This window comes from Dendropsophus ebraccatus, chromosome 1 (genome assembly GCF_027789765.1).
Source record: "Dendropsophus ebraccatus isolate aDenEbr1 chromosome 1, aDenEbr1.pat, whole genome shotgun sequence".
Lineage (NCBI taxonomy): Eukaryota > Metazoa > Chordata > Amphibia > Anura > Hylidae > Dendropsophus > Dendropsophus ebraccatus.
Genome location: NC_091454.1, coordinates 197,868,966 through 197,895,134, shown reverse-complemented (window position 1 = coordinate 197,895,134; position 26,169 = coordinate 197,868,966). Strand labels below are relative to the sequence as shown.

Sequence of the window (26,169 nt, the reverse complement as noted above, 5' to 3'; positions counted from 1 at the left end):
GACTAATAGGCGAGGCAGCCAAGTATAATACTTCCTATTCTACAAGACAAGAGACTGTGCAGGAAGAGCTGTGATTATCACAAGGATTCAGATGCCACAAGGACGCTGTGTAGTCTTCATTGTTGGGGAACCTTTGGCATACTTACAAGGATCCTTTGAAGTTCTTGACACTACTTTATGTGATATACATATTTCTTATTCCGTTATATCATCGAACATGGTAACAGCAGAAAGCTATAAATACCACTTAACATACCATGTAATATGGTGAGGAACTACAGCTGGTTGGGGATTTCCTGTTATGGGTCCACCGACCCTGTAGTTCTCCTGATGTCCTGAATGAGCAAGTCTCACCAGCTACTACAACTCCCAGGTCTGGGGATGCTGGAAGTTGTAGTATTGCAACTACTGGAGATGCACTGGTTAAAGACCAATGGTGAAGAGTTTGATGGATTTTGGGAAAAGCTAAAATTGCCATAATCTGGTCAGTCAGAGGTCATAGGGTATTGTACCCCATTTAGGACCCCCTCTGAGGGCTATGCACATTAGAGATCTAAAGTGTATGGAAGTCTCCCGACCGATAATATCGGGGGAGAGAAAGATGAGACTTTATGAATTTTAACTGGTGGATCTGATATTGGCAACCTTTTTTAAAGGGATTTTTTCAAGAAAAACGTATCAATGACCTATTGTCTCCAAGCTTTTCAATTCCATAGTATACTTACTGAAAAGTATGTTGAAAGGGTTGTGGTCTTATAATAGTATAATGGCATATGTGATTGATAGGGTAATACATAGGTGGAACTTAAAGCTCTACCTATTATACTGAAGCCTCTGGACCCCCTTTATAGTAAAATTGCTCAGTGTACAGTATTAGTAAGTGTAATCACTTTATATACTGACAGCAGCTTCCTGTGTACCTCATAGAGCTAATATCAGACTCCCCTCCTCCAGGCTGTGCTGTCCTGCTCTGTGGTGTTTCTGTCCATAAGATGGCTGACATGGAGGAGCATGTGACCATGCCCCGCCCCCCAGTGTCCTCCATAGGAATATACAGTGGTGGACACAGGCGACACAGCATGGTCACATCCTCCTCCATGTAGATCATCTTATCATGGACAGACTCGCCACAGAGCAGGGCAGTGAAGCCTGGAACAAAAGTTTGGGGCATCCTGAAATCCAACATGCCTGACTGTTTTCTTACCCTACTGCCATCAGGTAATAGTCAGGAGATCCCCATGCCCATTAGATGGTTGTTAAATCCTGAAATCTATTATTTTGCCCATTTTTAACATAACATTTATGATTTTTTTTTTAACTCCCTTTAACCAGTCTTGTCTTTCTTACCACAGAAATCGGAAAAAACGTGGCCCGGCCAGCTCCCACTCTCAGAAGCCACTTGTGGTATAGCCTGAATGTGCCAATACTGGACTACAGCAAATAAGTGATTTGTGCTAAACTTTCTGCTCTCTTCTTCTTCTGCTGGATCTCTATACCTTGCAAAATTCTGAAGACTGTTATTACCCGAACCCTCCTCTCTTGACAGAAGGCTGCAGAACATCACTCCTGTGTGCGGCGTTCTGCAGACTGTTTTTCCTGTTATGACCTGCAGAGCAGGCCCCCATATTTGTATATTTTTTGCCCTCGTATTTATTCTCTATGTAGCTGTATGCCAAGTATCTCAGCAGGATCCCTTCTTTACAGTGGTGTAAATAAAGATCTGCTGGGAGCTGAAGATTCCTTTTGAGGAGATGTGTTGTGAGCGGCATCTTATCCCCAGCAGAGGAGGAAGAATGCGCCCGCTCCTTACATGCAGAATACAATGGGGACTAATGGATAATAGAGACTCGCTCAAGGGCACAATTAATTTGCCAAATTAGAAAACTAATTTATTTTTGTATATGGAACAAAGTCTGATTGTGGCTCTTATTGTATGTAAGATGTCTGTGTACATAGTGTTAATAAAGAGGTATTAACAAGACTTCTACTAATGAGAAATACTTTACTTAGGGAGTCCTTAGGTCAGTGTTGCCCAACCTGTGACTCTCTAGCTGTTGCTAAACTACAACTCCCAGCATGCCTAGCATTGAATTTATTGTGACTTCCTGCATCTTTCTTATGAGACTCCTTTTCTGCTCCTTCCATTCACTCCATTTAACGTATACACTTTATGAAAAAACGGATGCAATTGTGTGCAGTCTGTTTGGATCCATTTTTCCATTGACGTCTATTATAAAAAAAAAACAAAAAAACAAACAATGATCAAAACGGATGCTTTTATTTCTTTTTAGCGTACACAAAGTGGTTTACCATTTTTTTTGTATATGATAAAAGTAACTATTTGAAAACAGGTACGTTAAACAGACTGCAGTGTGAACCCAGCCTTAAAGTAAATGTACAAACTTGCTTAGTGAATTATTTTTATTTTCTTTTGCACTACCTAGTCTGCAACAGTGCAGAGATCCCGTTTAGTTTATTTTATTTTTTTCAAAACTACCCCGGGTTCCCACAATCGTTGCCTGTTTCTTCTTGTGCATCAGGCCGCTCTATGCACTGGAGGTGATCCCGGTGCCCCAGTTTAATGATATCCCCTCCCCAGGGTCAGCGTCAGCACAGTGCTTACCCGGGCAAGTTTTGGGGCCCTGAGAGGTAGATGGGCCTGGTGCTTAAATGTTTAGCCTGCTCACTGTAGTGCAGAGCTTCTACAGGACCTGCACAGAGAGGGGAAAAAAGGGTGAAGGACCTGATCACATGACCTGAAGGTCCTTAACAGTGTGGAAAGCAGTCTGACAGAGAGGAAGAGGGAGAAGACTAAGCTGTAAGTGCTGTATGTCTGTCAGTCAGTGTCAATGTGTGTTTGTGTATGTTCGTGGTGTCTCAAGTGATTGTGTGTGGATTATGGGTGCATAGGGGATAGATGGGGGGTCCCGCTGCGGCCAAGGGTCTGCAAAAACCTGGAGCCGGCCCTGCCCCTCCCCTCAGATTCTAATGGAGGCATGTCACTGAGACTGCAGAGAGAGGAGTTTGTAGTGAATATTAGATCTCACCGCAGGGCTTGATTCACAGCTTACACTACTCATTACTGCTCTAAAGTCCTACATGTTGTTGCTGAATCTTAGGTCAGGGGGGTCAAACATGGGAGCCCTCCAGCTGTTGAAAAACTACAGTTCTCAGTGTTATTGCTTGCAGACAGCAGCTTCTATCTCTGCTACCTGCACCCTTGTGGCACGAGTATACATGGATCTATTCACAGCCACTAAAGCACTAGCAGCATTTTCTCAACATAGGTCTGGACTATGTGTAGAATCAGCCGAATGTTGCAATAGTGCGGACAGATTATCAGCAAAGTATGTGGGTATTAGGCGGTCAGTGGAAAATCTTAGTCATACAATAGTGATAGTGTACTGTGCACCAGCTGGACGCACTGCGACTGTGAACTTTGGTAGTAATTACGGGATGTGGAAATACAATTGAAGGCTATGAGAGTCTGCCCCTTCATTTTGGGAAGTCACTAGAGGTAAATGATAGAAGGAGATGAACATAGTGTATAAAAGAGGAGTGAAGGCCACAGACCTTTATAGGGTAAAGTTCACAAGGAGCTTTATTGTGGGTTTGCAAGCCAAGATGAACAAAATTAGTCACATCCTTCCAAGATGCGCTGAGTTCATGGAAATACATCTTAACAGAGGCCAAAGTGTTGTCTCCCTGGAAACTTCCAGTATATGATGAATTCAGGGTTTTCTGAGATTACTGCATGTATCTAGTTAGGGAGGGCTTCCAGATGACCTCAGCTATCTCCTCTCTTCCTGAATGGGGGATAAGTATCACTCCTCAAATCCCTCCAAACCCTGCCTTACAGCTTACTCAGCTCCTGCCATAGACACTGCGGCTAACAATGACAAGCCCCAGAGGGTCACACCTACGTGACTAACGTCTGACACATCCAGTACCTATATTTATGGCAGGATTTGCAGCATGGGCTGTCTGCGTTCTTTCAAATCCAATGAATTCTATTCATTATTTATAGCTCTGTACATGATGATATATTGGAGGTTTGCTCTGTATCTCAGTGAATTTATTTTTTTTAAACTTCTGTGGTGAGTTCCCGCATGGTGTTGTAGCGGTGGGACGGCCAGTCACTTGCTAGATGGAAGTGTGACGCCACTACTTGTGGTGGGTGGCTGAGATACAGCCAGACCTTAAGGTTTTGTCACGTGACGCCAGTGCCAGGTGGGCACACAGGTGTGATGGCACGCCTGCTTTTAAGGTGTATGGCCAGCTGCACCCTTTTCCCCTGTGGTCGGTGTCCTGTGGGGTTGCTACGGGGTCCCTTGGGATAGTGTAGTCACGGATGTGGTTGTCACAGATGGCCAGAGCGGTGTAATGACCCTGCCGAATAGTAGGACCCACCACCCACAGAAAGAGGAAATGTCCCAAGGTTGTGGTGTAAGTGCTGTGCAGGTGGTAGTGAATAATCACAGACTCCTTATATGACGTTGACTTGTTTCACTATTGGCAAATGTGCAACAGGTAATACAGATGAGAGGTAAACTTGATAAAGTTCCAATAAATACTTGAACAAAGAACAACCAGATCTGTGTGATAAGTGCTGAGTAGGATGTAGTAGAGTTGGTAGAGTTGTACTGAGGTAGTGTAGAAGAGAGGAGGGTGCCGCAAGAGTCTCAACCCAAGTAGTAATGTGCTCTGCTGGGATGTTGGAGTGTAGAGAAGAATCCTTTCAGAAGAAGGAGAAGAAGAATGAGAAAACATGTGCCTGTGTATTGACCTTCCTAGAGTCTTCACACCACCTTATTCCCACTAGTGTTGACTGAACCGTAGTAATAGGTGACACAGACCCCAGACCTAGTTACCTGGGTTGAACAGAGTGCTGAGGGTTTCCTGGATGAAATTTGGGCTGAGAGATGGAGTTCTTAGACTTTATAGTAACTTTGCTCCACCCGGATCAGTTCCTAGCTCTTTGGCTCTTTATTGGATACTGTCCTGCACTGTTGTAACTCCTAGTCTACGGCGTGGGTTGAGATGATCTGTTGGCTGGTCCTCTCCTAAGAGGCTTTAGCACTGCATAGTGCTGTGTCTAGTTGCTGAGAGAGAAGGTTGAAGCAGGGCACTGTCCTGCGTCCTTCCCATGCGGGGCACTGACTAAGACTACTCTACTCCTCTTCCTTACGGGGGGGGGGGGGGAACCTGGCAGAAGGCCAGGGCCCAAGTAGAATCACTGTGGAGAGCTATCTGGTCTACGTCCTTTCTCCATAGAATCTTAACTACGACTCCTCCTTTACCCAAGGGACTAACTTCCTATCCAGCATGTAAAGTGCGCCGTGGTTGGGTGGAAAGAGTGCAACAGAAGAGCAGAGAGAGAAGAGGTGATAGGACAGAAGAAAGTAAGGATCCTACTGGTTCGCAGGTTCTGGTACACAAACCCAATAACCCTTTGAGACACTTCAGCTGTGCAGTTTCCACACTTAAACACATAATATAGCGACATCTAGTGGTCATCTTTTAATACTACTTTCACTGGAATAAGACCACACAAAGTACAGACTTTTGCAAAGGGTGTGAACAACAGTAACACCCCTAATGAGACACCACACTTTCATATAATAATGTAGTAATTTGTCTAATAATCTGGTACTTGATTCAAGAAAAAGGTATAATAGAAAGCATAGCAGAAGAAATACTGAACTAATTTGTTACGGCAACAGCTCTGGCTGCTACTTCTGAGACTCCCAGATATTGAAGGGGGATTCCGCTCAAACATAACTTTTCATATGTTGCTGCCCATGGTGAGACTAACAGTTCCTTCCATACTTATTATCTATTCAGTCTCCTTTCCCTAGTCCTGAGCTGCTGCTTTCTGCTGAAGACATAAAAATCTGTGTGTGAGCCTTTCTCTCCATCTTCCCCCTCCAAGATGTCTGATATAAACAAGTCCCTATCTACAACTTTGTAGTGCTGGGAGGGATAATCACAGTAAGATCATCAGCAACTTGACCTCAGATTAACCCTCTCAGCATTACAAAGAAGCTACAAGGTTGCAGATACAGCCAGTAAGGGACTTGTCTACATGAGCTGTCTCAGAAGAAGGTGGGGGGGGGGAGGTAGAGAAAGAGAAAAGCTCACACACAGATTTTTGTGTCTTCAGCAGAAAGCAGCAGCTCAGAACTGGGGAAAGGAAACTGAATAGATAATAACAAGTATGGCATGAATTGTTAGTCTCACCATGGGCAGCGACATGTGATAAGCTATGTTTCAGCGGAATACCCCTTTAATCCTATAGAACATCAGAGCAGGTCAATAGCACCATCTAGTGTCTGGAAACTAGATATAAACAAACCTTAAGCATGCTCGGGTTTAATGGAACCCCCTACACTCTGTATGTGATTACTGATGGCTGAAGAAGTTGGATGCAGCCCTAAGGTTGCCTGGAAAACCTGGTTAAAGTCATAGGCCATAGACTGTATCCATGTTCTTCAGGACTCCCTAGGGCTGCATACAACTTCTTTAGTCACCGGTAATCAAATTCAGAATGTTTGGGTTCACACATCTCTAGTGAAGACCAAACAAAATTGCAACAGATACATTTTATAGACACACATATACAATATACAATGGCTCTTAAAGGGGTTGTCCGGCGATAAAAAATTATTCACAGAATAACACACATTACAAAGTTATACAACTTTGTAATGTATGTTATGTCTGTGAATGGCCCCCTTCCCCGTGTCCCACCACCCCCACCCGTGTACCCGGAAGTGTGGTGCGCTATACATTACCTGTCACGTGCCGACCACGGTCTCCGATCCTCAGCAGTGACGTCTTCTTCGGGAGGCCGGCGGATCTTCCCGAGTGCCGGCCACCCTCTGCAGCGTCATCCGACGCTCAGCCGCGATTGGCTGAGCATAACTGTGCTCAGCCAATCGCGGCTGAGCGGCTGATGACGTGGCCATGTCATCAGCTGCTCAGCCGCGATTGGCTGAGCACAGTTATGCTCAGCCAATCGCAGCTGAGCTTCGGATGACGCTGCAGAGGGCGGCCGGCACTCGGGAAGATCCGCCGGCCTCCCGAAGAAGACGTCACTGCTGAGGATCGGAGACCGTGGACGACACGAGATGCGATGAGTATAATGCACCACACTTCCGGGTCTAGCGTGGGTGGGGGGAAACACGGGGAAGGGGGCCATTCACAGACATAACATACATTACAAAGTTGTATAACTTTGTAATGTGTGTTATTCTGTGAATAATTTTTTATCGCCGGACAACCCCTTTAAGTGCTTTAGTTATTGACTGAAATCCGGTAATTGCATTGACAACACACTAGGTGGCGCTGTCTCTTAACAATCATACATACTTTCATAGAGCTGTTGTTGTCAGCAGGCCTCACCACCACTGCACGGTGACAGTCACTACCACTTTAATCTGTTTTCCTGACTATTCCTACTCCTCCGATAAGCTTTCATAGCTGTTCGCACAGAGGCTGGCGATCACTTTAATCATCACTATTCACAATCACAAGCCAAACCCCCATACAGCACCTGTCAGCCCCAAGCTACTAATGGTCAATGCTCCATTACCATCAATCCAAGGCTTTTCTTGGTTAAAGGGGTTATCCAGCACTACAAAAACATGGCCACTTTCCCCCTACTGTTGTCTCCAGTTTGGGTGGGGTTTTGAAACTCAGTTCCATTTAAGTAAATGGTGCTTAATTGCAAACCGCACCTGAACTGGAGACAACAGTAGGGGGAAAAGTGGCCATGTTTTCGTAGCGCTGAATAACCCCTTTAAGCATCTGGCAGGATTTACCCATCTCTGAAAACCTGCATAGTCCTGCATGTCAAGATCTTCCGACCTCTGGTCACCCATCTCCCCAGCATCCTTTCTATCATCTGCCTCACCACAGTGGGACAGATAGACACTCACTTTGGCCATCAGACCTTGGCCTAGCAATTGTACAAACCCTCAGTAGTAAGACCTGACTCTTCAAGTGGCCTACTGCCCTTTTCAAGAAAGCCACCAAAGCGCAGTGTCCCACCGTGTACCCTCTGTTGGTTGGGTGTAGCTGGATTGGAAGCTTATTTTACATGCTTTATTGCTCTGTTATGCAGCTATTACATTTACACTATTTTGGGGTTTATCAAATATAAATGTTACCCTTCTTCTTCTTAGGTGCCCCCTACAGTGAATTATCACAGACTCAAAATGATTAACGTTTTGTTACTTTATTATATTCAACAAACATCACCCAAAATGCTTCTGTTGGAGACAGTAGATGTACCGCATTAACATTTATTCTGTAGCCCAGTGTAAACCATTGTTCTTCCTCATCTGTTGTTATAAGTCGGATAGAGGCGAGTAACCTTGGAAGCTGCTTGTGCAGGAAAATAGATCTACATCGGAATAGTCTCAATTGTCTTTACAGCTGCAGCTGCTTGTCATTGGATACGTGACCCTTGAATACTGAAATCTTTAAAGGGGTTATCCAGCGCTACAAAAACATGGCCACTTTCCACCTACTGTTGTCTCCAGATTGGGTGGGGTTTTGAAACTCAGTTCCATTGAAGTAAATGGAGCATAATTGCAAACCACACCTGACCTGGAGACAACATTAGGGGGAAAAGTGGCCATGTTTTTGTAGCACTGGATAACCCCTTTAAAGGGGTTATCCAGTGCTACAAAAACATGGCCACTTTCTTTCAGAGACAACACGACTCTTGTCTCCAGTTCAGGTGCGGTTTGCAATTAGGCTCCATTCACTTCAATGGAACTGAGGAGCAAAACCCCGCCCAAGCTAGAGACAAGAGTGGTGCTGTGTCTGGGAGAAAGTGGCCATGTTTTTGTAGCGCTGGATAACCCCTTTAATAGAATCATTTTGCTAGATAGCTGTCAACAATAAAATAGGTTGTAAACATACACAGATCCTTAATACCAATGTTTTCCAGTTGTGGAATTTCATGATGGGACATTTAGAGATAGGTGCAAATGTGTTTTGTATTCAGGGGTTGGAGAAGGGAGGGCTTAAAGGGTTTATCCAGTGCTACAAAAACATGGCCACTTTCTTTCAGAGACAACACGACTCTTGTCTCCAGTTCAGGTGCAGTTTGCAATTAAGCTCCATTCACTTTAATGGAACTGAGCAGCAAAACCCCGTCCAAGCTGGAGACAAAAGTTGTGCTGTCTCTGGAAGAAAGTGGCCATGTTTTTGTAGCGCTGGATAACCCCTTCTAAAAGGTTGTGTCAATGGGGTCACCGCTGCTATCATGGCATTCAGCTGGTCTGATGGACTAGATTTTCAAACTTAGCACAATTGTTATCATCAAGGGTAGATGCATGTTATGGGGGGAGGGGGGGGGGGGGTTGTTCAGCTGCCATTATACAAGCATTGCCATTATTCTCTACATAAATTATATCATACACCTTCACATAAGGCAGTTTCAGGTTTTATTAATAATATTCTTGTCACAATCCTGGTGATCTACAGTGGTTTCACACATAATACCTAATATAAATGGTGATCGAAAGTGAAGAAGGTAAAACTGTTTCAGTGCATAGGAATTGTTCATGGGAGCTCCTAGTGGTTGCAGATAGTACTACATCCTAGGGTTTGTTCACATGGCAAATATATATTAATGGGGTTATCCAGCGGAAATCTTTTTTCTTTCAAATAAATTGGTTTCAGAAAGTTATATAGGTTTGTAATATACTTCTATTTAAAAATCTCCAGTCTTCCAGTACTTATCAGCTTCTGTATGTCCTGCAGGACATGTTATTTTCTGTTCATCCTGGCACAGTGCTCTCCACTGACATCTCTGTCAAAAACAGGAACTGTTCAGAGCAGCAGCAAATACTCATAGAAAACCTCTCCTGCTCTGGACAGTTCCTGACATGGACAGAGGTGGCAACAGAGAGCACTGTGTCAGACTGGAAAGAATACACCACTTCCTGCAGGACATACAGCAGCTGATAAGTATGGAAATACTTGAGATTTTTAAATAGAAGCAAATTGCAAATCTATATAACTTTCTGAAACCAGTTGATTTAAAAGAAAAAGATTTTTGCTGGATAACCCCCCTTAAAGGGGAACTCCAGGTAGAGGTTAAAATAAAATGAAACTTCTGCAGAAGCATAAAGCATTACTTACCTATCTATTGAAACTACCAAAAATTCATTTGTTTGGGGGGGGGGGGAAGGTTGTTCTGTTTTGTGTTTCTGCACTTCCTGGTTTATCAGTTGTACACAGGACTACAGGTTCCAGAATGCAATGCTTTCCCTCAGCTGTTCAGCACATTCCCTGCCCAAAGCTGTTGCAGAACATCTAGGCTTTGTTCACACATTGCAGTTTCATTGTGTTACTGAATTATTTTCAGTAATACTGTATTCTCTACCTGTAACACCACACAGCACACTGTATTCTCTACCTGTAACACCACATAGCACACTGTATTCTCTACCTGTAACACCACACAGCACCCTGTATTCTTTACCTGTAACACCACACAGCACGCTGTATTCTCTACCTGTAACACCCCACAGCACACTGTATTCTCTACCTGTAACACCACACAGCACACTGTATTCTCTACCTGTAACACCACACAGCACACTGTATTCTCTACCTGTAACACCACACAGCACGCTGTATTCTCTACCTGTAACACCACACAGCACATTGTATTCTCTTCCTGTAACACCACACAGCACGCTGTATTCTCTACCTGTAACACCACACAGCACGCTGTATTCTCTACCTGTAACACCACACTGCACCCTGTATTCTCTACCTGTAACACCACACAGCACACTGTATTCTCTACCTGTAACACCACACAGCACCCTGTATTCTCTACCTGTAACACCACACAGCACACTGTATTCTCTACCTGTAACACCACACAGCACACTGTATTCTCTACCTGTAACACCACACAGCACACTGTATTCTCTACCTGTAACACCACACAGCACACTGTATTCTCTACCTGTAACACCACACAGCACCCTGTATTCTTGACCTGTAACACCACACAGCACACTGTATTCTCTACCTGTAACACCACACAGCACACTGTATTCTCTACCTGTAACAGCACACAGCACACTGTATTCTCTACCTGTAACACCACACAGCACACTGTATTCTCTACCTGTAACACCACACAGCACCCTGTATTCTTTACCTGTAACACCACACAGTACACTGTATTCTCTACCTGTAACACCACACAGCACGCTGTATTCTCTACCTGTAACACCACACAGCACCCTGTATTCTTTACCTGTAACACCACACAGCACACTGTATTCTCTACCTGTAACACCACACAGCGCGCTGTATTCTCTACCTGTAACACCACACAGCGCGCTGTATTCTCTACCTGTAACACCGCACAGCGCGCTGTATTCTCTACCTGTAACACCACACAGCGCGCTGTATTCTCTACCTGTAACACCACACAGCACGCTGTACTCTCTACCTGTAACACCACACAGCATGCTGTATTCTTTACCTGTAACACCACACAGCACACTGTATTCTCTACCTGTAACACCGCACAGCACACTGTATTCTCTACCTGTAACACCACACAGCACGCTGTATTCTCTACCTGTAACACCACACAGCGCGCTGTATTCTCTACCTGTAACACCACACAGCACGCTGTATTCTCTACCTGTAACACCACACAGCACACTGTATTCTCTACCTGTAACACCACACAGCACGCTGTATTCTCTACCTCTAACACCACACAGCACGCTGTATTCTCTACCTGTAACACCACACAGCACACCATATTCTCTACCTGTAACAACACACAGCACACCGTATTCTCTACCTGTAACACCACACAGCACGCTGTACTCTCTACCTGTAACACCACACAGCACGCTGTATTCTCTACCTGTAACACCACACAGCACACTGTACTCTCTACCTGTAACACCACACAGCACACTGTATTCTCTACCTGTAACACCATACAGCATGCTGTATTCTCTACCTGTAACACCACACAGCACGCTGTATTCTCTACCTGTAACACCACACAGCACACTGTATTCTCTACCTGTAACACCACACAGCACGCTGTATTCTCTACCTGTAACGCTGATATTGGAATAAAGTAAAGAACTTTTTGAATTTTTTTTCTTTTCATTTCCAGCATCTGTTATCTTTGAAGTTGAGCCCCACAATAAGGCTCTGATCCTCTCTGCCGTTTAGCATCATTTACTTGTGTTACTGCATCATTTTTGTGAATACGCTGCAGTACTGCAATAATACTCCAACATGTGTGAACACAGCCCTAATTTCACTGCACACTTCTGCACAATCAGAGAAATCAGTGCAACAGCTGCTTCTGGCCGGCTAGAAATGGTGAATCACTCAGGGGATTGGGGGATCCAGCCGCACCTCCTGTGACATCATGCCTCGCCCCCTGTCTGCATCATCAGCCTGATCTCAGCAAACACACACAATGTGAGACAGAGGCATGGAAGATTTGTCTCCTAAGGGGGGATAGCAGAAGGAGCCGGAGACAATGTGGATTTGCAGAGGGGCCATTTTTTTTCACTTCCTGGATTTCTATCAGCTACCAGTGTGGCAGAACTGTACAGATACGGTAATACATTGTATAGACACATATATATAACTTTTAATGTACTTTTAATAGAAAACAAGTTCTTCTTATTCAGAGTTTCCCTTTAAGTTCGTATAAATGTTAAGTTTAACATTAATTTTAAGAATCTATGGTGGTTTTGTGTAATTTTTAATTTCACTGTCTATATATTAAAATAAAATCTGTATGGAGGAGTGGCACAAACAAAGGTTTCTGGACCAAATTCTAAGCTCTGTTTTTCTATTGTATCAGATACTTATTTCATGTAATAAAATGCTAAATATTTATTTATAAATCATACAATGGGATTTTCTGGAATTTTTTAAAATAAATTCTGTCTCTCACAGGTGCATTGTAGCTACGGAAAAATAAAACCTCTCTCTATTCTTTGTAGGTGGAAAAAATTGCAAAATCGGCGGCGTATCAAATACTTATTTTCCCCACTGTTTAATTTTACCCAACAAATATTCTCAGAATACTTGATCCTGACCAATGACTTTAATAACACTACTTGATAAACAAAGTGCAAAAATATTATTTTATTGTACAATATTTGTTAAAGTAATATTAACGGAACCGAAAAAAAAGAAAAATCAATCGCTTCTGGATAATGGAGGGAATGTACAAAACATATACCAATGGCTGTGTTCATAAAACTGTTGCAATTTTAGCACAATTGCTACATAGCTAAAGAATTTGCAACTTTTTTTTCCTTTACAAATCCTAACAAATACTGCAGTGAGAGCCCTATCCATACAGAGCATTTATATACTGTGATTTTTTTTTTAAGTTGCTAATTTTTGTGCAATGTGATGATAACTTATTTTAGCACATTTACAGCAATAGGAAAATTCATGGTATTGTTACTCCGAATGCCCACTTGCACTGAATGCCTACTTAAAGGGATTATCCAGGATTGGAAAAAAACACAGCTACTTTCTTGAATAAACAACGCCACCCCTTTCCTCAGGTTGTTTGTGGTATTACAATTCAGTTCCATTAACTTCAATGGAACTGAGCTGAAAAACCCGCACCCAAACTAGGAACAGGAGAGAAAAGGGCCATGTTTTCTAAGTCTGGACAATCACTTGAAGCATATACTTACATCCCACTAATTTAAACATTGTGCGACTGGTACTTTACTTACAGGCATAGGAACGGCCGTACGAAAGAGGCAAATAATACATTCCCCCTAATAGACAGCCCTAGTGTGCTTACAGGGGCTGCCCAAGCTTAGAAACACATGGCTTCTTTCTTCCAGAAACAGCATTACACATCACCAGTTTGAATGTGGATAATGCAGGTCAAATCCATTAAAGTAAATGGAGCCTAATTGTAATACCACAAACAACCTGAGGACAGGGGTGGTGCTGTTTTTGTAAGAACGTAGCTTTGTTATTTCTAATCCTATATAACCCCCTTGATGAACAGCCCTACTAGCGGAGGTGTGACTACACAAGGTGCAGAAGATGCCGTCACACCCTGGCCCTATGGAGGCCCAAAAGGCTCATTTGCCTCATATGAGAAGACTATATACTATAAAGTAGGTATGATCGTTGGGGGCCCTTTTAAATATTTTGCATTAGGGCCCAGAAGATGACACCTTTTCCTATTAGTTTAAAAAATGTCCATCAGATCCGAGCACTTCTATGTGAGTCAGATTTAGTGTGAGGTCCGCTATGACATCACTGCAGTTCTTGCACAAGTGGCTGGATCCTGAAATAGTTCATGAGGTAATGCAGAGCACTGGTGATGCAGATAAAGTGCGTCCTTAAGACTTTGTCTCGTCTGTAGAATATCCTATGCCTTTTTCTCGTCTTCCTGGAAGGCCTTGTTACTATAGGTACCGTTCTCCTCTGTTCTGCTTTTCTCATCTCTCTGGAGGATGATGTCAGAATATACATGAACATCAACCTGTCCTCTGTTCTCCTTGGCTTCCTCTTCTTTCTCCTGATACTGCAGTAACACTGCTTTGTTCACATTAGGACCTGTGCGTAAAGAATGGTATCTATCAGGGCATGTAACAAAAACAGGTGTAAGTCACATGAATAAAAAGAACCCTATGGCTACAATGGAGATCCTGAATATTTAAGGGCTGTTTTATATGAAATAGCTTAAAGGAATTGTCCATAGAATCCTTTGTTTACAATTAAATGGGCTCAAGCTGGGGTAAAAAAAAGAAAAGAAAAGAAAGCAATAAAAAAGGTATACTTACCTGCCCCTGATACCCCACCACCACTATACAATAGTGCCTGATCCCACTACACAGGACTTCCTGGTCTCGTTGAGAAAAGAAACCACTCAGCCAATCACTTCATAATATATTTTTTGTCTGTACCATTTTTAAAATCTTTGCTTGCTTTTAAAACATTAATTATTTTTGCAATGGTACATGAGGTGGTGGAAGAGGACTTACGCTATCAGCTCAGATACATAACCAATAGGACAAACTATGTGGGGACTTAAAGAGGACCTGTCAAAACTCCGCCCACCAGCTGCTGATTGGCAGTTATCTATCCATGCTGTGTATAGGCAGTCATTTGTCAATCAGCAGCTGGAGGGTGGGGGGAGGGGTGTGGCAAGAATCCTATTCTCCTGCATATTAGGAGAACAGCTAAACCAGAATTATATAAGTAATAAACCAATGTGTTTAGTATATCTGTCACTAGTTTATACCGCCCTCATTTAAGACAGGATAAACCTAGTGACAAATTCCCTTTAAATGGCCGGACTTGTCCTTTAAGCTAAAGAGTAAAGAAGGAGAAGTCTACGCATTGCCACGTGTATTATAATTGCATTATTATCTTGCACTTACAGATCTGCATGCAACTTACCAAAGTAGCTGAGTGCAACAGGGAGGAAGACAAGACCATGTAACAGTCCCAGCAGAGTTATGGTCAGGTTAAGGCGGAAGAAGAAGATCTGAATGAGCTGCGCTTTGGCAAATGCTAAAACGATGATTCCTGGAAGGTTTGTCATAGCTACTCCTGCAAATACCTGTAGTCAAACCAAGAAAATGGAGTCAGAGTCATAGGGATAGAATGGGTGAAAAGATGCATGACACAGGGGAAATCAGTAGTCTATCCATATAATGCACGTCTGCCCTGGGTCCTCCAGAGCAAGAGACTCTCTTTGTACCCACACTTCTAAATAAGAAAATTATACCATACCATTATCTATACCAAATTGCCCATACAACTATGGTATTTCCCTCTTGTTTCAGTCCCATCTCTTATACTCACAGCGCTGCCCATGTAGATAGTAGCGTCTCTTGCCCGAGCCACTTTGGTGAGTTTGCTGCTCATGGCAAATGAACGTGTAAGATGAGAGACAAATTCCACTGATATCCCAATGGCCTGTAGGGAAAATTTAAGGAATTGAATAATAGGCAAATAAGATTATATAAATATTACACTGACAGAGAGAAAAAATAATATTCAGATACCCCCTCCCATGATAGAACCAAAGAGGAAAGAATAAAATGCTGACTTCCTCTATCCACCACTAGGGGGAGCTCCTTACATAGGAAAACCAGAGCTCCACCCCTTATATTAAATCAGCACATATAAAATAATATTATAAAATATAATTATTTGTATGCTTTCCCTTATCTGCCCTAGACCATCGCAGATAATACTTATAACCCCCTAAACATTCTAAAACAACAGGAATAACCTTTAATCCTTCCTAGACCACTAACCTTAAAGGGAAACTAACAGCAGGTTAGAATGATCTAACTTTCTGTTCTGTCCCTATAGCGCATACCCCGTGCACTATGAGGACATAACTGCAGGTTAGATACTTCTTAGAAGGGGCATATTGGTGCACTGAGGTTGGTAGTCTTGCCCCCAGTGAACCAAAACTCCTCATTTACATATCTAATAAACTACAAAGTTCTCGAATATGGCACAGAGGTTGAATGTGAGAAACCTCCACCATAGACTCCCTAATATAATAATTTTTAACCCTGAAATCACTTTGGGACACTAGAACTACTGCCAGGAATACTCTCACCACTACTATCGATCACAATACTATCAACTATGTAAAAAATAAAAATAAAAAGGGACATGTGGCATGTGCATGAATTTGGCATATGAGTATAATGAGCCATAGTTTCTGTTAGTGGTTAGCATGTTTTCATCTTACACTCAAAAACATATTTCAAAAACTTATACTTGTACAGATATTTTAAAAACTTCAAGTCTTCATGTACTTATCAGCTGCTGTATGTCCTGCAGGAAGTGGTGTATTCTTTCCAGTCTGTCACAATGCTCTCTGATGCCACCTCTGATTTGCTACTGCTCTGGACAGTTCCTGGCATGGAAACAGGTGGCAGCATAGTGCACTGTGTCAAACTGGAAAAAATACACCACTTCCTGCAGGACATACAGCAGCTGATAAATACTGGAAGATTAGAGATTTTTAAACAGAGGTAATTTAGATATCTGTATAACTTTCTGACACCTCCAGAGTACCCCTGGAAATAAAGACTGTGAGCCCCATTGGGAACAGGAACCAATATGATAATCTCTGTACTGCGCTATAGAATATGTCAGTACCACTTAAAGGAGAAGCTCAGCGAAATTTTTTATTAAAGTTTTGTATTGCCGCCCAAAAGTTATACAAATCCCCAATATACACTTATTACGGGAAATGCATATAAAGTGCTTTTTTCCCTGCACTTACTACTGCATCAAGGCTTCACTTCCTGAATAACATAGTGATGTCACTTCCTGGATAACATGGTGATGTCACTTCCTGGATAACATGGGGATGTCACTCCCCGACTCCCAGAGCTGTGTGGGCTGTGGCTGCTGGAGAGGATGATGGCAGAGGGATGCTCAGTGTCCCTCCAGTGCCCTGTGTCCCTCAGTGTCCCCCTGCCATCATCCTCTCCAGCAGCCACAGCCCGCACACCTCTGGGAGTCAGGTCGTGACATCACCATGTTATCCAGAAGGTGACATCACCATGTTATCCAGGAAGTGACATCACCATGTTATCCAGGAAGTGACATCACCATGTTATCCAGGAAGTGACATCACCATGTTATCCAGGAAGGGAAGCCTTGATGCAGTAGTAAGTGCAGGTAAAAAAGCACCTTATAAGCATTTCCCGTAATAAGTGTATATTGGGGATTTGTATAACTTTTGGGGGGCAATACAATACTTTAATAAAAATTTTCGCTGGACATCTTTAAATCCATGAAGCAAGTACAGATAGGTGATAAAGAGTAGTCACTCACCGTCACCAGGTTTATGAGCGAGACGGCATTATAATCTATGCCCCACAGAGTCATGACGCCAACTGTGTCTATGATGATCATGATGATGGTGAGAAGGTTAATAAGGCCGGAGCGCAGGTCCATGCCCAGCAGGATGCAGCACACGGCAAAGGTGGGTAACAGGCAGATGGCTAAAGTGAAAAGCCCCTCCTGTACGATGGTGAGATACTGTTCATAGTAGACGTATGTGATCCTGTGTAAAGGAGAGTTACATATGGTAAGATGCAGGTCTTGGACACCCCCTTCCCTCCCGACATTGTTTGAAGGAAGAAGACTCACGTGTAAGGGAAGACTTCAAAATTAGGATCGGTGCCTGGCACTTTCCTCAATGTTCTGGTTATGTTCGCTGCCAGTTCTCGGGCATATCTCAGCGCAGCCGTATACTCCTGGGAGTCCTTTAAAGGTGTATGATATGCCATGAAACGCGTCGCTGCACAAAATGGAAAAACAGGTTACGTTTACGAACAGGAATGTGGTCCTGGAGATTTAAAGGGTTTGTCCATATATACAACATGGACAATGTTTCTTACCTATAATTTCTCCTGCATCATTGAACTTAACAGCGCTATCATAAGCGCCCAGGCCCCTGCAATGAACAGAACTTGTATTATGTATAGAACCAAACGTGCCATATATGAACAACATACAGCCAAAGCTTTAGCTTTGGCTGTCCAGGCATGATGGGAATTGTAGTTTTGCAATAGCTGGAGAGCCAAGGTTCCCTACCCCTGCAATAGACCCTCAACGTTCTGAATGGTCAGTTTGGGGTGTCCCACCACTGGTGCTGTCCCTCAGGTTCACAAGAGTGGGAGATGTAGTATTGCGTTTTCCCCACTAGGTGTCACTACTGTCTCTAGTGGATTTGTTGCACAGCTGAAGTTGCCAAGGGTTAAACTGTTTGTATCACGTTTTATGCTGACCAATATAAGGGTGCTTGTTCTCTCCTAACCTATCTCTTTTCTTCTCTCTTTCACACACACACTCAGCCCCACCACTCACTGGAGGGTTTAGGTTTGGCCCGTGTAAGAGGAGCTAGCTTTGGTGGAATCAAATGAGTCATTCTCCAGATAGTATTCAGGGTGAGAGGAGGCTAAAGAACCTCAGTCTCTGCAGAAGTTAAGCCAGGGCCTGGCTTTGGCCAGGACCCCTGACAGGGACCAAAGATAGCACTTACAGATTTCTCTATGCAAGTATCTAAAGCAAGTATGCAGTGCTAAACTCTACTTAAGAGGAGACCTAGGAAAACCCTTGCCCATGCCAGGAACCTCTCTAAAAAGTGCAGGGCAGTTACCTGAAGCAAGAGGAACTGACCCCAGTAGGACAAAGCTACTGTGCAAAGATCTACGTATCCTACTTCACAGGACAAGACGACTGGAAAGCTTCGGAAGTCTGCTACTCCCAGATAACCGATGACTGGGGCTTGTATTACCTACCTAGGACAGGTACCTTGCCACTAGGGGGCATAAGGCGGTTCAGAGCCACTAATGGCATCCTTGAGTACGAGTATCTTCTTATCCCTTCTGTATCTATACCTGTTCCGACAGAGCACATTCACTACTTTGGGCAGGGCTCCTCTGGCAACTCCTCTCCTTTTCTCTCTCTGCAAAGCACCTACTTCTACCAGCACTGGTTCTACCTCACTGTTAGCACCAATGTTCTGTGTCAAGATTTGCACAATTGTTATCACATGTGATGTTCAACTTGAGTCATACTAGTAAAGTACTATATTTTTACTAAATGCCCGACACTCTGGTCTACTCTGTCAGCACCTGCACCTACACACCACTGTATACTTGGGTTATTTCCCCTTTTCTGTGAGGGGGTGTACCAACAACTCGGATGGCTCTGCTTCCTCTCCAGGCTACCGTGAGGAGTGCCCAAGTGACCCTAAACACTCCCGAAACACATTATGGGCAGCTGAAGACCACCGACATCTGGTTTCGAAAGTAGAGTGTATTAAAACACACCCACCGGCTGATCCCAAGTTGTGTTCCTTATGTGGGATACTAGAACTAATGTGAATGATCCCTGTACGGCACTGCCGAATAGGTTGGTGATATGACCAGTGCCCCAATGATAAAATACTGGACTGCTGGCTGGAATGTATAGCAAGTGTAACTCACCCCTTTGGACACTTGAGGTTTGGATAGTCTCCCAGGAAAATGGGCAAATAACGGTTAAATTCTGCCAAAGTCGGTCTTAGGGTCCCGTTTGTAGTTTTCATACATTTCCTTAAGCATCCAGATAGGGCCGCTAATAAAAAGCAAATCCAGTACAGTTAGTAAGAGGCGTTACATTCAGAGCAATATCAGAGACCGTCCCCCCATCTACCCAGTGCCCTTTATAATACTGGGGTCTATAGGGGGCCACAATGCCGCCATCTATACTGATAGCTGCACCTCTGGCTGCCTTAGGCCTGGGGTAGGGAACCTTGGCTTCCAGCTGCTGCAAAACTACAACTCCTATCATGCCAGGACAGCCAAAGCTAAAGCTTTGGCTGTCCAGGCATGATGGGAGTTGTAGTTTTGCAACAGCTGAAGAGCCACGGTTCCCCATCCCTGCCTTAGGCTCTGGTCATATATCATTTTTTCCTTTCATTGGGGTTATAGGCTGGGAGTATTCTCTGATTTATACAGAAGGCTGTGACTGGGACAATTATTTCACTGGAAAATCCCTTTAAAACTGGAATCAGTGGTTTGTTCTCTGATACCCCACAAACCAAAAGAATATAAACCCTGTTGATTCATGTTGGAAAGAGTCAACAGGATTTTAGGAATCTCATCTGTATTTCAGTTCTCTCTCTTTTTGACACCACAACTCCCAGCATGTCCTGACATCCATGTGTACTTAAAGAGGATGTACCGCGGCGCCGGCTTCCCCGTGCCGGTGCCATTCGATCAGTGGGTTTAAGTTAAAGAGGATGTACAAGGTGGTACATCCTCTTTAAAGGGGTTGTTCAGCGAAAATCTTTTTCTTTCAAATCAACTGGTTTCAGAAAGTTATACAGATTTGTATTTACTTCTATTTAAAAATCTCCAGCCTTCCAGTACTTATTAGCTGCTGTATGCCCTACAGGAAGTAGTGTATTCTTTCCAGTCTGACACAGTGCTCTCTGCTGCCACCTCTGTCCATGTCAGGAAGTATCCAGAGCAATAGCAAATCCCCATAGAAAACCTCTCCTGCTCTGGACAGTTCCTGACAAGGACAGAGGCGGCAGCAGAGAGCAATGTGTCAGACTGAAAAGAAAAATGTGTCAGACTGAAAAGACATACGGCAGCTGATAAGTATGGGAAGACTGAAGATGTTTAAATAGATGTAAATTACAAATCTATATAAATTTCTGAAACCAGCTGATTTGAAAGAAAAAGATTTTTGCTGGATAACCCCTTTAAAGTTAACCTGAAACCCCTGACTGTAACTGTAACCCCCTGACTGCTTACGAAGCTGGTGGCACCACTGGATAGTTAATAATGAAAGCAGTCCAAACATACCTTTGTTGCCTAAGCCTATGTTTTATTTTTCATAAAAAATTTGGGCTGTGAATAGTGTCAAAGAGGCGGAGCCTAATGTTCCCTGGGCCCTGGCACCATTTCGCCTCACTGTGTTGTATGCGGAGTGTATATGGCTGATTATGCGGCGGGTGGACATACAGCATGGTGAGGTTTAGCAGTGCTATCACCCAGGGAATAATAAGCTCCGCCTCTCTGACATAATAAATAGCCTAAATTAAGTTGTTTTTCTTTTAAATGAAAATTAAAACACAGACACAGGAAACAACGTGAGCTAGCTGTGGTTGTAGTCAGTACTTACAGCTGGTGGAGGGGCAGAAGGTGTCATTGAATAGAAGTAGCCTGCAACAATCTGATGACGGGTTCAGCCAGTCCAAAAAATCATCAACCCAGGAAGACGCCGGCACCGCCAAGTAAGACCTGGAAAGACATAGCGGGACAGAAGAAGAATTAGGTTTCAGAGCACAAGAAGAATAAAATTAGTAATGAAATAGCTCCAACATAGTCTGTAGTGCTGTGCATAGAAAATAATCACAGCTACCCATTGGTATAGGTACCTTTACTAATCCATAAACGTTTATGATCGGAAGACCCCTTAAATTGGTTGCACTCTCTAGAACAAATGACCGCATCTCATCTTTTTATCTGTGCATGGGTGTGTACATTTGTAAAGCTGTTGCTCTATTTTTTTTCCAAAGACAGCAATACCCGAGTCTGCCACCTGGTGGTGATGTTTTCTCCTAGTGGCGAAGAATAAGGGCCCTATTCCACCGGACGATTATCGTTAACATTATCGTTAAATGGTTCGAATCTAAACGATAATCGTTTGGTTGAAATGCAGTTAACGATTAACGACCGAACGAGAAATCGTTGATCACTTTATAAGACCTGGACCTATTTTTATCATTGCTCGTTCACAAAACGTTCGCAAATCGTTCGCATTGAATAAGACGTTGTTCGGTCCTTAAGGAGAGACGAACGGAATAGCGAAGAAAAAACGATCGCAAATACGATCATAAGTAACGATTATCGTTCCATGGAAATGAGTGAACGTTTTCAGGTCTTTCGCAATAGCAGTCGTTTGAGATCGTTAATCGTTAACGATTATGCGAACGATAATCGTCCGGTGGAATAGGGCCCTAAAGGCTGCCAGTGCTGCCAGAGCCATCCAGATACAACTAGTTCACCCAAAAGGGCTGATAACTTGCTGTTTGATCATGGTGTTTATGATGAGAGGTGATAGATATGTGGTGTGTACTTGACCAGTCACTTGCTAGATGGTACTGTGTGACACCACTACTATGGTGGTTGGTTGGTGGAGTATAGCTAAGCCAGGTGGTAGGTAGTCGTGACGCCAGTGCTAACTCAGCACACAGGTGTGATGGCATACCTGCTTTTAGTTTTTTGTGGCTGGCTTTACCCTTCCTCAGTGGTCGGTGACCTGCCGGGCTGTGAGAGGGTCCCTTGGGCACTTATCACGGTGGTCCAGAGTGGAGTTATGACCCACCCAGACTGTCGGTACCGCCACCCACAGATAGGGGAGATGACCCAAGGATGGTGTAGCTGGTGTGTAGGTGCTGGTGCAATGATCAGTAGAATAAATAAACTTTTCTTTTTACTAACAAGTCTTCTGTGATACAGGTGAATAATATAGTCCGTGACTGAAACAGACTTGCTTTCACTGCATCGGTACTGAGAGTGGATGAGGTAGAGTAGCGTAGCAGTGCTGACTTGGTTGCGTGCTGAGAAGAGTAGAGAGAGTTCAGAGGAGTGGAGAGGAGTAGGTCATTAGAGTCCCAACCCAATGTAGTACTGTGCTCTGCCGGAACTTTTAGAAGAAGAAGAAGAATACCTGAGAATACTTGAAAGAAGAATAATACTTGTGCCCGTGTATCAACCTTTGTGGCTATACCGCCTTTTGCCCTGCAGTGTCGAGTTACCCGTCCTATCAGGGCGACACAAGCCCCCGTCCTAGTTACTTGAGTTGAGCGAAGTGTCCACGGATGTCCCGGTGTCACCTGCGTTGCGAGATAGAGTACGTAGGCTCTTAGCTGCTTTGCTCTATCCGGATCAGTCCCTCTGTCTAGGATACTGTTCTGCACTGTGTTGAGATGTTCACAGCGTGGGTTGGGGTGGTCCCTGACTTGTCCTCTCTTTAGGTGTTTAGCACTGCATCTTGAGGATAAGTGTTGGTTTAAAGAAAGCCTATGTGTTCTCCAAAGGGATACACTACAGCTGCATACAAAAATATGGTGGATATTGTCAGCTCACCTGTCTTTGTCCCGGATCTATTAGTTGGATTGAAGGGGGGTGCGTGGATCCTGGGTAGCCAGCCCGCTTGTTAGAGAGAATATTCCACAGGAAAAAGGTAGGTGGATCCAGCACTTCCAAAAGGAAAAAAAAGATATACTGCTAAAACTTGAAACTTTATTCCATCTCGATTAAAAGCTGTGATTCACTCCTAGGAGTGCAGTGGCTGAACAACGCGTTTTGCGCATGCACGCTTAGTCATGTCTCAGCGTCTCATGACTAAGCGCGCATGCGCGAAATGCGGCGTCCAACCACTGCACTCCTAGGAGTGAATCACAGCTTTTAGTCGAGATGGAATAAAGTTTCAAGTTTTAGCAGTTTATCTTTTTTTTCCTTTTGGAAGTGCTGGATCCACCTACCTTTTTCCTGTGGAATACACTACAGCTGGTCAGTCCCGGACAGGGATGCCTGATCCGTGTGTCTTGCTCCACTGAGAATCAGAAAGGAACTGACTAAGTGTGGCTATACACTTCCTCTCCCCATGTGACAACTTCCTACAGGGTGTATGCAACAGCTCCTCTGAGTGGTGGAGAAGAGAGTGCGAGAAGAAAGGAGGATAGAGATAGGCAGAAGAAAAGAGCATCTTTCATTGGTGTACAGATCATAGACAAAACAATAACCCTTACATGACTACAACTCTGCAACAGTTACAAATATACAGACAGTGACCTCTTGTGGTAAAACTCAAAAATACACCTTCATTACCACATTGTTTCTTATTGTACAAGGCTTTCACGAGGGGTGTTCAAACTAGCAACACCCGTGGTGGGATACCACAGATAGATAGATAGATAGATAGATAGATAGATAGATAGATAGATAGATAGATAAAGATAGATAGATAGATAGATAGATAGATAGATAGATAGATAGATAGATAATATACAGATAGATAGGAGATGCCCACCACACTCTGCCATACAAATAAATAGGACTATTGTGGCTATGAAAAAAAGTGTCTAGATGATAAATTCATAGAAAAAAGCTAAAACTAAGGTAAGCATTTCCTCATCTTCCAGGAACAATCATTTTGAGAAGTGCAATGAGTTCCAAGGACAATTCTGTGTATTCTACACAATCAGGTAGCATGATTAGATTAGATGAGAGAGTGTGTACAAAGGTATCTGCTATATCATAGGAGATAAGTGATGACTCAGGGTGTGAACGGTAGATAGTACAGTAGGGAAGGAAGAACACAGATAGGGAAGGTACAGTTATATATATAAATTATAAAGTCGTACAGTTCTGAGGGTAATGATTGTTCAGGGGATATGTGGCTAGCTTCATCTTCCAACCCCTGGTGGTGACTTATCTCTCAAAGAACAGAAGGACTGGACATCTGAAAGCAGACATGCCCAATCCTTCTCTCCTCTAACATCATCTCCATGGCCAGCCCTGCCAAAATTGGTGGGGTTGGCTAACTTTTTTTATAATGTGTATGGGGACCTTAAAATCTTTTTCTTTCAAATCAACTGGTTTCAGAAAATTATATAGATTTGTAATTTATTTTTATTTAACAATCTCAAGTGTACCCATACTTATCAGCTGCTGTATGTCCTGCTGCTGCCACCTCTGTCCGAGACAGGAACTGTCCAGAGCAGGAGAGTTTTTCAATAGGGATTTGCTGCTGCTCTGGACAGTTCCTGACATTGTCTGGAACTGTGTCAGGCTAGAAAGAATACACCACTTCCTGTAGCACATACAGCAGCTGATAAATACTGGAGACTGGATTTTTAAAAAAATTGAAGTAAACTACAAACCTATATAACTTTCTGACACCAGTTGATGTGAAAATGTTTTGGCTGGAGTACCTCTTTAAATTTCCATTTCTTCTTTCTCCTGATGTCTACCATCACCGGACCAACTGGACAGTTTGGACAACAGGGCCACAATCCCTAACAGGGCCGGCAACCAGTCCATGAGGCAGAGGGGACTCTTCTTGCTGCTTCAGGGCTGCATCACCCTGAGTTACACCCCTCCAGATAATACTATATATAGAGAGTATGTGATAGAAGTCCTGCAAGCTAAGCTATTCCTTACTAGGGTCAATGTCAGCTATGACAGCAGCTTTTACCTTTCGGGATAATCAGTAGCGTACTGTATCTTCTGAGTCATTGAGTTGTAATCGCAGCCGACGCTGGAGCAGATACCATTCAGTCCCTCTAATGAGGAAAAGTTATATCCAGCCGTGGTCACAAAGTACGTAGGAACGCCAACCTCGAAATACTTATTCAGATCATTAAAGTACCTGATTATATAGGAGTCCTGGGGAGAAACAGGCCAAGGAGATATAAGGAAATATTCCCCCTTTATATACGCAGTCCTATAATAACTACAGGGCTAAAAACAATGGCAAGCAAAATATAGGAGCCTCTTATGGTAGTCTGTATTCTGTAAAGGCCAAGCTTCTCTATATACTGGAACATGTGGC

At 43.4% G+C, this 26,169-nt stretch overlaps 1 protein-coding gene across 1 annotated transcript in view; it reads right to left on the bottom strand.

Annotated features, from left to right (window-relative positions):
• Window positions 1-12,723: 12,723 nt before the first annotated feature.
• NPC1L1 (NPC1 like intracellular cholesterol transporter 1) overlaps window positions 12,724-26,169 on the bottom strand; it is a 34,606-nt gene continuing 21,160 nt past the window's right edge. Inside the window, exons 12-20 of the mRNA XM_069944162.1 lie at window positions 25,813-26,003; window positions 21,730-21,848; window positions 20,043-20,172; window positions 18,450-18,505; window positions 18,199-18,349; window positions 17,881-18,112; window positions 15,877-15,990; window positions 15,469-15,631; window positions 12,724-14,622 (exon numbers count right to left, since the gene is read on the bottom strand). Of these exons, the coding sequence (XP_069800263.1) occupies window positions 14,435-14,622; window positions 15,469-15,631; window positions 15,877-15,990; window positions 17,881-18,112; window positions 18,199-18,349; window positions 18,450-18,505; window positions 20,043-20,172; window positions 21,730-21,848; window positions 25,813-26,003 (1,344 nt within the window). The 3' untranslated portion in view covers window positions 12,724-14,434. The remainder of the gene's footprint in view (window positions 14,623-15,468; window positions 15,632-15,876; window positions 15,991-17,880; window positions 18,113-18,198; window positions 18,350-18,449; window positions 18,506-20,042; window positions 20,173-21,729; window positions 21,849-25,812; window positions 26,004-26,169) is intronic.